We start from the raw sequence: 13,113 nt of genomic DNA on the forward strand, positions 1-13,113 counted from the left end.
GTAAGAGAGAACACCGGTCGAATCCTGTCATTACGGGACGAATGATACGTCACATCACGCGTGTCGCCGTTTTAACCGTGTGGTTTTACTGTCTCTGTGCGACAGGTTCGTGGTGCAGTTCAAGCAGGACAAAGTGTGCGTGAAGTTCATCCCTGGCTCCCCCAAGAACGGCAACGGTGTGTCCTGCAAGCGCAAGAATAACCGCCTGCTGGAGGTGTCGGTGCCCTTGATGGCATAGTGGAGACCCCCCCCCACCACACTTTAACAGCTTGGGAGCAATTATACATAGAAACACCACCAAGTCCACTCCGGAATGTCTGGTCTTTTTTTTCACCACCCCCAGTTTTCCTTCAGTCTCTTCTTTATTCAGATTTCCTATGGCACCACTATAGCTGTAATCATGTGCCTCTCATTTGGCAAAAAAAGCCAAGATGCAGGTTGAATGCTACAGATAATCGGTCAAATTTGTGAAACTGGGGGTCAAGACGATTGAAGACGGGGGTGGAGCACGACGACAGAGACCAGTGGTGATGTTGATGGTGATTGTTCCGCCTTCTTGGTTATTCAGTCTTCAGATGATAAAATGTTTTTTTTTATATATATATATAGAGAAACTTGTGTGACAAGACAAGCACCAGCCCCAACTGGCCTTAAGGCTTTAACATTTTTTTGCGACAAACTAGGAACTTTTGGGCCTGGCCTGTTTTTAGAGTTTAATTTCTCTTGAGTTAAGTAACAGAAAAAAAAAACTGCACTTGTTTTCACCTAAGAGGAGCTGAAAGTGAATTTGATTGTATGATGTACTATTTTTTATGTATTTTTCTCTGACGATGACATAAAAAAAAAAAGAAGAAAAAGCACAGTGGCTATAGTTGAGAATTCAAATGTCATTTTTGCCAGATTATTGTGAAACCACTTTTTCTATCTGTCATTTCCGATGTGCCATTGGACAGGTCACATGACTTGTCATATGTCAGTGTGCTAATACAAATCCTATAGGTGATTGAGCACACTTAATTGCAGCCAAAAAACAAACTATTGAATATGTGGCCATATAGCGACCTATTAGGGCATTTGATAGCGCTGCACATGTGATGAATTTCAGTTCCCAGTAACGGTAACAACGCGCCGACAGTGGCAGTATAAGTACATTCCAGTGGAGAGTGAAACCCTTGATGCAGATATTATATTTGTGTGCAATAAATAACATTTTTTTTTCCTCAGTTATTCTCTTTCAGACCGTAAGAACCCAAAGCAGTCGCCCTCACTGTACTATACGCTGTACATATAGTTTCTTTAGGTTGTGGCTCTGGCATGAACAAAGGGCTTTTTCTTTAGTATCCTTATTTTTATTGCTGTGTTAGTGAAATGGCTGGGTTTTTTTTCTTGAGTTATTGTCGTGCTTTAGCCTCTCTCTCTCTCTACTCTAATGTATTTTTCAAGGTGAAAGACCAAATATCACACGACCATGGATTCTTGATGTATCTTAAAGACATTGATCTATGTCCACTTTTGCAACTGTCTCGTACGCTCGTATATTGAAAGAAAAAATTGGTACGCATATATTTACACACAAGCCAAATTTTGATTATAAAAGGAACATGAGTGCTCTATATTTTCAGGTATGTTGACTATAATATAATGTGTATTTTTGGTGTACTGGTAATTGGGCATTGTACTGTTTGGTATCCAAGTCAACCAGTTGTGTGTGTTTTTTTTCTCTCTTCTTTCTGGCAACGATGATGTTAGGGTATTTTTTAAATCCAAACTATCTTGGTTTGTTTGTTTGTATTTAACGCCACACACAACACAGGGAATTGAGGAATCAGTCGTTGATGTCCGACACGTGGGAAAAGTTCGACACAGTTTTGCTAAGGTGACGGTTTCCCTTCCCTCTCTCTCACTCTTTGTTTTTTTTTTTTCGTACAATGGCTGCAACTGTAAAACGGTGTCTGCATTCTCGTGTGCCTATAATGTTAGCGTTAGCACTGCAAGACGCAACATGGGAAAAGGTTTCCGCTAGAACTCGATGTAACGTTTGCAAGTAATCTCTTCTTTTTTTTCTTTTTTTAAATTAAATAAAAATACAGGTGATAAATAAATAAAATAAATAAATAAATGTTATCCTGGGAATCCGCGACGTTCTTTTGGCTGTGTGTCTGTACGTTGTCCTCCACATTGGCCTGTGACTGATGGCACTTAAAGGTACAGTATGTAAGTTTAAAAAAAACAATAAAAAAGTATTGTTGAAGTGTACGCTACCTTTCAAAAATTTGGGGTCACTTAGAAATGTCTGTATTTTATTTTATTTTTGTAAGTAACATCACGTATACGCTCTATACATTGTTAATGTGGTAAACGACTATTCTAGCTGCAAACGTCTGTTTTTTAATGGAATATGCTAATGCTAATTGCGTTAGAAGGCTATTGGATGATTTGAAAACCCTTGTGCAATCATGTTAGCACATCTGAAAACAGTTTTGCTGGTTCTTTGACGAAAGGGCAAAATTATTATTTTGACTAAATGTCATTATTTCTAATCTATATTTTCTATTCATTTTGCAACTCTTGATAAATAAACGTGTGACTTTTAATGAAAAATACTAAAAAAAACAGTCGTTTACGTAGCCTTCATGGCTAACTGTTTTCCCGCTCTTTATCCCGCTATCTTTATAACATGTTGGTCCAAAATGGCTGACCCATAGCTCCTGAGTCTAAATATAAAAGACTGATTCTCCGGCAGTGGAAAACCAACAATTCACGCAATCACACGAAGGCTACACTTGTAAGTATAATAATTTTTATGAGTCATTTCACCTTGGGTTTTACGCACTGGACTTTCAAAGTAGCATAATGACACGGTGCAGTTTGTAATCCAGCGTGAAGACAGACGTGACTTCATCAGATTATTAAGTCTGACATTCATTTAAAGGGTCATTTATCTGCATTATCAACAGGGTGTTGGCCGGTTCTTTTTGGGGCTGGACATCACATGAAGCCTTGTAGTCGGAGCACTCGGCCAGATGTTTTCCATCACATCTGGGGAGAGCTGTCCTGGGGTTAAATTCCGCGGCTTGGGGAAAGCTGCCGGCAACAGGTCTCCAGGGAGCAGCCCTCAGATTGAGTACTGAGTGGTAAAAATAGCATACCATTTTGGGCTACCCAGTACCCAGTTCCCACCGATCGGCAGGCTGGGAAAGGGAGGAGGAGTCAAAGGCTCCCTGTGGATATTCAGCCCACAGTGGGAGAGCAAAAAGGGAACTGTACATTGTGCATTCTGTAAGTTCTGGAGTGTGCATTCAGTGAAGGGCATCTGCACAAATCCAGCACTTCAGGAAAAACCACAGTGCAGTAGTTTTACACAAATCAAAAACAAGGAAGTGTTAATTTAAACATCTAACTCCCAACAACCTTTTAAATGTAACCTGGTTGTCTGACTTAATGGAAACTGAGCCTTGAAAAGTATTATTACATTATAGAGGAGGTCACAGCTACCTCTAATAGTAGTCTTTGGTGACATCTTGTGGATTGCAGCTGACATTACAATTGAGCAGAAAATGATGGAGGACGATGCCAAACAGATATTTTGATGTTAATCCACAACATTTTTTTTTATAAACTTTTATTATTAACTTTTTTTAAATAGTTTTATTGTATGACCTGTTTATTTGTGTTGTTTTTATATTTTCTACAGAATTTTTTATTGTTTTATTGTTTGTTCTTAGGTCTATTAGGTCACACGTGTGTTTTATTTATTTATCTCTGATCTACAGCGCTTTGTTTCAGTAGTGCTTTATAAATAAAGTTGGATTGGAAGTTTACATTTGGTGCTAAACTGAGTTTGCTCCACGTCGGTTACAGTTGCAATAGCAGAAACTGCCTGCAGCCAAATTAACATTCTGTCTTCAACACTGTACGATGTGTTCTTCTGAGATGAAAATCTTCTTCTTTTTCTTCCAGCTTCTCTCTTCAGAGGTCACCAGAGAGGATGGTTTGCCTCCATCTCACCCTCGGTCCCCCGTGCCCTCCTCCTCTGTTCTGAGATGAAAAGGCAGCAGCAGCAGCAGCAGCAGCAAAAAGAAGAAAAGAGAAAAGGTAAAGCATTAGCTAATGTTTGCAGAAGTGTCTCACTCTCACGACCTCTCTGTCTTTCTCACACCTCCGCTTTCTCTAATAAGATAAATATAGACTCGGCGTGGCATGAAAATAAACCACAAAGACAGGAATAAAAGCAGGAGTAAAAGGAGTGGTAGCAGTCAACAAAAAAGGGTGTAAAAAAAAGAATTGAATAGCTGCTTTACTGTGAGCCATTGTATGGTGTTCTGCACGTGTGTGTGTCCTAGTATTTTTTTTTTTTTTTTTTTTTTAAATCTCTGTGAGGTCCAAAATCTATCTTTATGAGGCTTTTCATGGTTAAGACCTGGTTTTAGGGTAATGTTAAGGTTAAGGGACTTGGTTAAGGTTAGCGTAAGGAGCAAGGGAATGCATCATGTCAGGGGTCTCAAACTAGAATGACCTGGGGGCCACTGAGTGTCTATAGTTTGGTCAGTAAGGGGCTGGTGAAGTAAAAAAAAAGACATCGAAATAATAATATTTATGATGATATTTCACGTAATTTCACATTAAAGTTATTATTTTTTTATATGGAACGAAAAAAAGATGACCATATACACATTTATGATGAACAGGGATGATTTAATATAGTAATAAAAACATACAGAAATAACTCATTTAGAGCTGGAACTAATGATTATTTTGAAATCGTTTAATCTGTCAATTATTTTTCTCGATTAATTGATGAATCGTAATTTTTAAAAAAAAACGTTGATCAGTGTTGATCAGTGCTGGAAATGACGATGTTCTCCAATGTCTCGTTTTGTCCACAAACCAAAATGATTCAGTTTTACTGATTTCTTAGTTGTGTGGAGCAAAGAAACAAAGACAATATTCACATTTAAGAAGCTGAAACGATCAGAAATCCTGTTTTAATCATGAAAAAAGCTTCTAACCGATTATTGATTATCAAAATAGTTGACGATTAACTTAAGTAATCGATTAATAATCGAGTTATTGTCTCAGCTCGAGTTCTGTCACCACTTAAAATGGCTTATAGGGTCAGGATAATGGTTAGGATTAGGGATTTAGATTAGTCTCTGATATCTTTAAATATTTCCTCCTATATCTTCAGGCTAAAATTGTATGACAGCAGATTTGGCAGATCTCATTATCAAACACCATCCCATGGTATTTGTTTTGTGAATGAATGAAATTCTCAGTCTCAAACTCCAGACTTCTCATCATCATCAGGTGCAGAAACATCATAACTTCATTACTATAGTGATTTTTTTACAACATTTTCATTCAATTTCCCCTAAAAAAACACAGACCAATCACATTAAACTTGAAGTCACCACATTCACACTCCCACTCAATTAAGATAAACATTGGGCTTTTTTTTCCCAGTGTTCTGGATTTACTACCATCTATAGTCAATAGGATCAAAGTTCAGTGTGAACTAATGAATCTCTAAATTCAATATGCAACCCCCCCCCATCCACGTCTACTCCGTTCTCCTCCTCTCAACCTGTCTTTTTTTTTTTTTGTTCCTACCATTACGTTAATGCTGCATATTATTAGAGGTGGAATCTTTGCATAACCTCCCTTTTTAAAATATTGGACCATGATGTTGTGAATTCATTAGCACGTCACCTCATGGAATAAAAAATGTCTTTTCAGATGTGTTTGTTCACACATTCGGTGTTTGTGTGTGTGTGTGTGTGTGTGTGTGTGTGTGATGGAAGTTACTTAACAGTATTGACTGTATTGAATTGTCACAGTGAAGAGGCTGATTTCATTATCGAGTGAGGGGAGTTTAAAGTGTGGACGTCAACACGTTGGACGCCATGGTCCCCCGGCCGCTGATTTACTCTGGTGTAAATCTATGCTGGGATTTGAGACATCTGAGACAAGACAGAGAATATTATTCTCCATTTTTATCAGAATCAGAAACAGGTTTATTGCCATGTATGCTTGAATCCATACAGGGAATTCACATTTAAAAATGACACACTATATTAAACTAAATTAAACGTTCATTTCTAGTTTTGTATAATTATTGTTTGGGGTCACCTATACAATTTGTTTGTTTTCCATTAAAAATCACACTTTTATTCACCAAAATAGTTGCAAAATTAATAGAAAATTATAGTCAAGACATTGACAAGATTAGAAATAATGATTTTTACTCAAAATATTAATGTTTCCAGCTGTGCTAACATAATTGCACAAGGGTTTTCAAGGGTTTTCTAATCATCCAATAGCCTTCTAACGCCATTAGCAAACACAATGTACCATTAGAACACTGGAAATGGGCCTCTATTCCTTTAAAAAACAGACATTTGTAGCTAGAATAGTCGTTACATTATACTGATTCATGTGATATTCATTGAAAAAAAAAAAAAAGAAGTGATTTTCCTTAAAAAATAAGGACATTTCTAAGTGACCCCAAACTTTTGTATGCTTGAATCCATACAGGGAATTTGCTGGTGCTGAAATTGGTGCCAAAAATACAATATAAAAAAAATTATACACTATATAAACTAAATTAAAAGTTAATTTCTAGTTTTGTATGTATATAAAATAGAATGTTTGGCATCTCCTTATGTTGTGCCGTGTATTCGCTGCAGTAAAGACAGACACATATTATAGAGTTTTACATGAGCCCATGTGTCGGGCAGTCTGGAGGAGATCTGATTAATGAGTGTTACTGGGTGGTGGAGAGTCTGTGTCCCCATTCACCCTCTGGTGTCACCAGTGCACTCTTCATGGCTTCATCAGCTTGTAGCCATTATCACATCAATAGGCGAGAACGGAGGGGAGGAGGAGGGAGGAGGGAGGAGGGAGGAGGGAGGAGGAGGAGGGAGGGGGAGTAAAGTATTGAGGGTGAAATGGGCTTCTGCTGCACCATCTGTGAAATAGCTGTACACGGGTTATAGAAGAGAGAGGTAATCATTAAATTAATCTGCTAAGTCTGCAAAATTGAATAAAAAAAAGTCATTATAACTAAATTAATGGCACTGTAAACTAATAACAATTATACGTAGTTCATTTTCGATCATATTCAGATTTTCTCTTTGGTGTTGAGTAGTTAATCTAATTTTAGATCCTTTTTTTTTGCTTTGTGAGGTTGATGGGGATGTGAGAAGCTTTGTTTGGTCCTCATATTTAGACTTTAGTAAAGGAAATCCACAAAGTTATTGAAATTTCTATTTTTTGGACAAAATATTTAAGTTCTGACTTTAAAACTCAGAATTCCTCTTTCAATAAAGTCAGAGTTCTGAGATTTAAAGTCAGAATTTTGAGAATAAAGTCAGAAATTCAGAGTTAAAATCAGAATTATGTGTTCAAAGTTAGAAAATCTGAGTCTAAAGTAAAAATTCTGAGTTTAAAGTCAAAATTCTGAGTTTAAAGTCAAATTTTGAGTTAAAAGTCTGTATTCTTCGAATAGAGTCAGAATTCTGAATTTAATCTCAGAATTCTGACTCTATTCGAGTAAGACTATTCTGAGTTCAAAGTAGAATTCTGACTTTAAAACTCAGAATTCTGAATTTAAACTCAGAATGCAAATTTTTGCTGCTGCTTTTATATATATATTTTTTTGTAATATATATATATTATACAATTATATATACAATCCTCACAACCCTCATTTGGAGGATTAAGTGGTGTAAGATGAATGAATGAATGAATGAATGAAAAATACACAATTCCGCTTTCATAGACAGGAGACATGTATAGGCATTACAATTCATCCTGATGGGAACGTGACTGCGCAGTATATACACAATATATATATATATATATATATATATATATACACACATTTAATCTGACACCATTGAATATTTCAGGAGTCTCCACTGCAAAAAAAATAAATCTCAAATGTTTCTACTTCATGGAAAACCTAATGGATAAGTCACAGTGAGTGCCAGAGTCAGCGGGGAGTCTGAGGAACATGATGCTCATACAAAACTGTTGTGCTGCTGCTCCATCTTGCAGATAGAGGAAGAAAGAAAACACCCTGCTGCTGCTGGTGGTGGCTCTGTGTGAACGGACGAGGGATAAGAAAACATCAATGAGCAACACATAACAACAACAGTCACGTTGTGTGTTATGTGTTGTTGTGTGTGTGTGTGTGTATGGACCCAGCTCATATTGCTGTCCTCTGCCTTTGAGTATCTAAAATCATCCCAATCTATCTGTTCCTGTGAACGTCACCATGTCTTTCTGTTTGTCCGCGTGTGAAGACGCGCAGCTGTGCACCTGATACGGATAAGCAAATAGCTGCACACACATCGTTAGGTGCTCATTTACAGACATTTAGGCAGCGGCGAACAGGACTGTGTGTGTGTGTGTGTGCACGAGGAGTGGCAGTGCATTCAGAGAAGAACTCACATCACCTTTTTCAAATACAAAAACAGAGACGTTTAGAGCGTGTGAAGCCTTAAACTCAGGTGGCTCCTGTTTCCTCCTGATCCATTTTTTTGGAGTTCACCTGTTCACCTTAGTTGGACGTGATTGACACGGACGAGACAGGCGGTAACGCATCAGAGCGCACAAAAGGGAAGTCGTGAGTGAGGTGTGAGGTGACAGCCTGCAGAACTCAAAGAAACAGGGTTGTGATATGGAAGTAGATCTGGGGGAAAAGCTGGATAAAGTCTGCTGTCTTTAAAGTTGCAAGCTGCCCTCCATTTGACCAATAATAAAGGAACCTTCTTGTGGGTATATGAAGAGATACCAGTCTGTTAAAGATGTCCCTGAGCAAGAGCCTGAGTGAAACAGAGGCAGGACACTGCAGATTAAAGGAAAGCTGTATCCGAATAGTTCGATTTTAGTCTCTCAGCGGCAGCTGTAATATTAAAGGTGCATTATGTAATAAATCTAAAGCAACTGGCCATAAAATCCTCCTAATATGTCACAGAGACTCAGGAATAATGTTCATATAACAAACTGAACTCACCAACAACAACAGTACAGACAAAATATTCGCGTTAAAAAAATATGATGAAAATGAAATGAAATCATGTTTTGGCATGTGGCGCCACCTACCGCCGTCTACCAATCATTGCAGTCAGTAGAGTCACAGCTGCCGAGCAACCACGGGTTGCCAGTTACGTCTGAAAACGAAACCTAGAAGACCTCGGTATTTTGAATTTGAGCGTAGTAACCGTTTTTGGCCACATTCTTACATATGGTGCCTTTAAAAAGCTGTTTGAAATTCTCGAAAACGCTAAAAAAATGACCTCCATCCTTTTTGTATATTCATTAGCATTAGGATATACACACACTGCATCCTTTACAAAAGCAATACAGATAATGCCACTGCAATATATAAAGTGATGGCCTTTCTATTTCATGAGTGTCACATGAGATTTTGTGACGTGTCTTTCAATATTTACCTCAAATACCTTAAAAAGCTTGAGAGAATTTGAGTTTTGTCAGTTCATATACACATACCAAGATGATCGCCACCAAAATTTGCTTTAACGTCTAAGGATCTGAATAATTCTGCTTCGACCTTGGGCGCGCAGAGTGATGAAGGGGAAAACTGCACAGGACTTTGATGTAATGGAAACAGCTGCGAAATTTGACACAGAGAAGTATTTATGAGGGCGTTGGACAGATAAAATGTCCTTGAGAAAATGACATTGTCGATTCACGGAAACAAGATAAGACGTTGGTACCGCAGAGGGGGAATAGTTTGCCAAACATTTACAGAGGCTCCTCAGAGTCAAAAACAATGAGGATAATGATGCTTTTCATTGCACTGGACTCTAATTAAACAGTTCCCCGTGTCGGCCGAGCGCTAAAGAAAGAGACGACAGCAGGGCTAGAGGAACATGGCAGAAGGTACGGACCGAGGCAATAACAAGAGAAGGTGTAAAGTAAGGGCAAGGAGTGATCTATTAGGGAAATGAAATCTCCTCTTCAGTGTGGAACGACATACATCAAGACGTGACAGCCCCTCCTCTAAGCCTGTCAGTCCCGCCTCTGTCAAAACAACAATTTAGAGCAAAGCTAATTCCCCCTGTTAACCTCCAGATAGCCTCTGTCTCAACACATTCTTCTCCTGTAAACAAGAGTCCCAACTGCGTTGGCTCGCGTGCAATTGTCACGGCACAAAAGCTTTCCTGGTGCGACTATTTTTGAAACCCATCCATACAGTCTGTGTACATTTAAGAAAGGCATCTTATTTTGAAGGAGGATACGTAATTTTGGCCGTTTTTAGCTGGTTGCTTTGGAATATTGCGTCTGGAAACTATTCAACTGTTGTACAAGCTGATTTGTTTGTTTTTGAGCTGCTGTGGAAACATGGTTATTTATTCTCCTGCTTATTCTCCCACTACAAAAACCAAACTATATACATCTGAAATCAATTCCCGACACAACCCCCCCCCCACAAAAATCCGCGTATGGTTCGCTCTTTGGTTATTCCGTCTCAAAACCCAAATTGGAAAAACAAACGTAACTAGCAAGTTCAGTTACAAAACTTGTGAAAAGCCAAGATATACACGCTAAATCCAAGATGGCCAACTTCCTGTTGAGTGGAGGTCATGGTTTCAAGAGGATTTTTTTGCTCGTCTTGGGCTGGACGATATTCCGCAACTAAATTTCGGCCCGCTGCATAGGAGCCTGACCTGTTGAGGGGGCGCTACTGAGCCATTTTGCATTGGTTTTTCGCAAGTTCATTATTTTATCGGATTTTTCGGCAGTTCTGGTTAGCGTGGCAATTTTCGTGAAGTTTAGCGGGTCAAATTCGAGATTCCCTAGGGCACATGTGTCAAACTCAAGGCCAGGGGGTCAGATGTGGCCAGTCCACGTCATCTTATGTGGCCCGTGAGGGATTAATTGGTCTCAAAAATCTGTGTTAAAATTGAAACTAAACTACATTTCCCACAATGCATGGCGATTGTGTTACCCGCAGAGTGACGGCACCACTAGATCGCAGTGTCTCAGTGTATATGCATCATGCGACGAGTGAAATTGAATAAGTAATAAATACAGAAAGTTTTTAGCAATATCAGAGTAGTTACCTTTATTTTACATTATATTTGGTTACATTTAGTTACATAGGAATCCAATAGGTATTCCTTGATTACAATAGGGTCCTCGCACACTTGCTCACGAGGTCCCTCATAACCAAAGAGCGAACCATACACAGATTCACAAACATACTTAGGGCTTAGTGTGTTCAAATTCAGCTAATAAACCTTGATAAAATCATTGACCCACCAGCATTTATTCGCCTTTATATTGAATCTCCCTCTCTCGTCCAATCAAGGCGTGTTTCATCTCGAAGGAGGAGATGAAAGAGAGAGCAAAGCAGAAATAAAAGACAGGAGAGGGGAGAGATGATATGGCACGGTGTCAGTGGTGCTAATAAAGAATTATATGTCTGTCACACACATGCAAGTGTTCTGATTAAACCACCGCAAACATGGATTGGTGGGCGTGTCCATGGACCACAAGGCTAATTGAACTGTCTTCATACGGAAAGGATGGGCACGGAGAGAGAGAATGATGAGGACAAGAGTAAACAAGCATGAGGTGATGGTTACATAAAGATGCACACAAAGAGAGGTGGAGGTAAGAAGTTCAGTCACAATCGTTTAAGTTTAAGAAGACAGGAAAAAAGGTCAAATGTGGAGCTGTGTGCACGTTTGTGTTCATAATATTCTTTCCATTCTAACACCCTACTTTTTGTATTTTCTTCCAGGTCGCAACAATAAACTGGACTGGTACTTTTCACTATTTCAAGGCTGACATATCTCAGTTATTATCGGATATTCAAGTCAAGCTCGAAAGATGAAGCCTTAGTCCTGACCCATCATGAGCAGGTGATTTATTTCCACACATTTCTATTTCCATTGAGAAAAATGTATGGGTATAATCTGAAATCTATTATTTAAAAATTTGGTAACACTTTAGATTTGGGAACACATACTCACCATTAACTAGGTGCTTACTAACATATACTAGCCCTTTATTAGCATCATTAAGCATGTATTAACACCGTATTCTACCTCTATTATGACAGGAATTAAGATTTTTTTCTACATAAGGTGTTAATATGTGCTTAATATTTACTAATAAAGGGCTAGTATGCGACTTATATGCGTGTTAGTAAGCACCTAGTTAATGGTGAGTATGTGTTCTCTAATCTAAAGTGTTACCAAACATTTAAATAACTACTCTGAGACAACAACAAAAACAACAACAACAACAAAAAACTCCGTTCCATTTTTTTATCTACCACGTGCTTTCTTTATGAGGCTGATTTCATTTCAAAATCATGGAATAATCGCAATAATCAGTCATTTCCTGAGAGTTTCACAGCAGTGAGATGGTTAATTCATGCTTTTTACGTATACACAGCTTTAAATGTGCATTATGTAATAAATATAAATCAACTGGCCGTAAAATCCTCCTAATATGTCACAGAGACTCAGGAATAATGTTCATATAACAAACTGAACTCACCAACAACAACAACAGTATGGCCAAAATATTCGCATTAAAACCAATCATTGCAGTCAGTAGAGTCTCAGCTGCCGAGCAACCACGGGTTGCCAGTTAGGTCAGAAAAACGAAACCTAAAAGACCTCGGTATTTTGAATATGAGTGTAGTAACCGTTTTTGGCCACATTCTTGCATATGGCGCCTTTAATGATTAATTGCCCACCGCAAATCCTCTACAAAGTTTCATACAAGAATGTTTTATTTCAGCTCTCTGTTAGAAAATGTTCCGTACAGCTTCAGGTTCCCAAAAATACTCGTCACTCACGACGACTATTTTGGGATCATGGACCCTCCAGAACGGTCTGAGAATCCCACAGAGCAACAGATGTTTAACTGCTCCGTGTAGCCTCTGCTCTGCCGTCACTGCCCCCTCATTGTCCATTAACCAGCTCTACGTGTGTCTGTCTCCTCCGACTTCTGTTCACCACTAATTAGCTATCTCCCCCCCCCCCACCACCTCCCTTCTTCTTCTTCTCTCTCCCTTCGCTGAGACCTCATCACATTCGACTGTCATCTCTCTGTTAACTGCCGTCG

The 13,113-nt window shown here is 38.7% G+C and overlaps 1 protein-coding gene across 1 annotated transcript in view; it reads left to right on the forward strand.

The window, feature by feature from the left end:
* Positions 1–238, forward strand: part of myo1b (myosin IB) — a gene marked incomplete at its 3' end in the record, with an annotated part of 50,016 nt that extends 49,778 nt beyond the window's left edge. Inside the window, exon 31 of the mRNA XM_083908569.1 lies at positions 106–238. Within this exon, the coding sequence (XP_083764695.1) occupies positions 106–238 (133 nt within the window). The remainder of the gene's footprint in view (positions 1–105) is intronic.
* Between the last annotated feature and the right edge of the window lie 12,875 nt (positions 239–13,113).

The sequence above is a fragment of the Microchirus variegatus genome (genome assembly GCF_963457635.1).
Source record: "Microchirus variegatus genome assembly, chromosome: 22".
Classification (NCBI taxonomy): Eukaryota; Metazoa; Chordata; class Actinopteri; order Pleuronectiformes; family Soleidae; genus Microchirus; species Microchirus variegatus.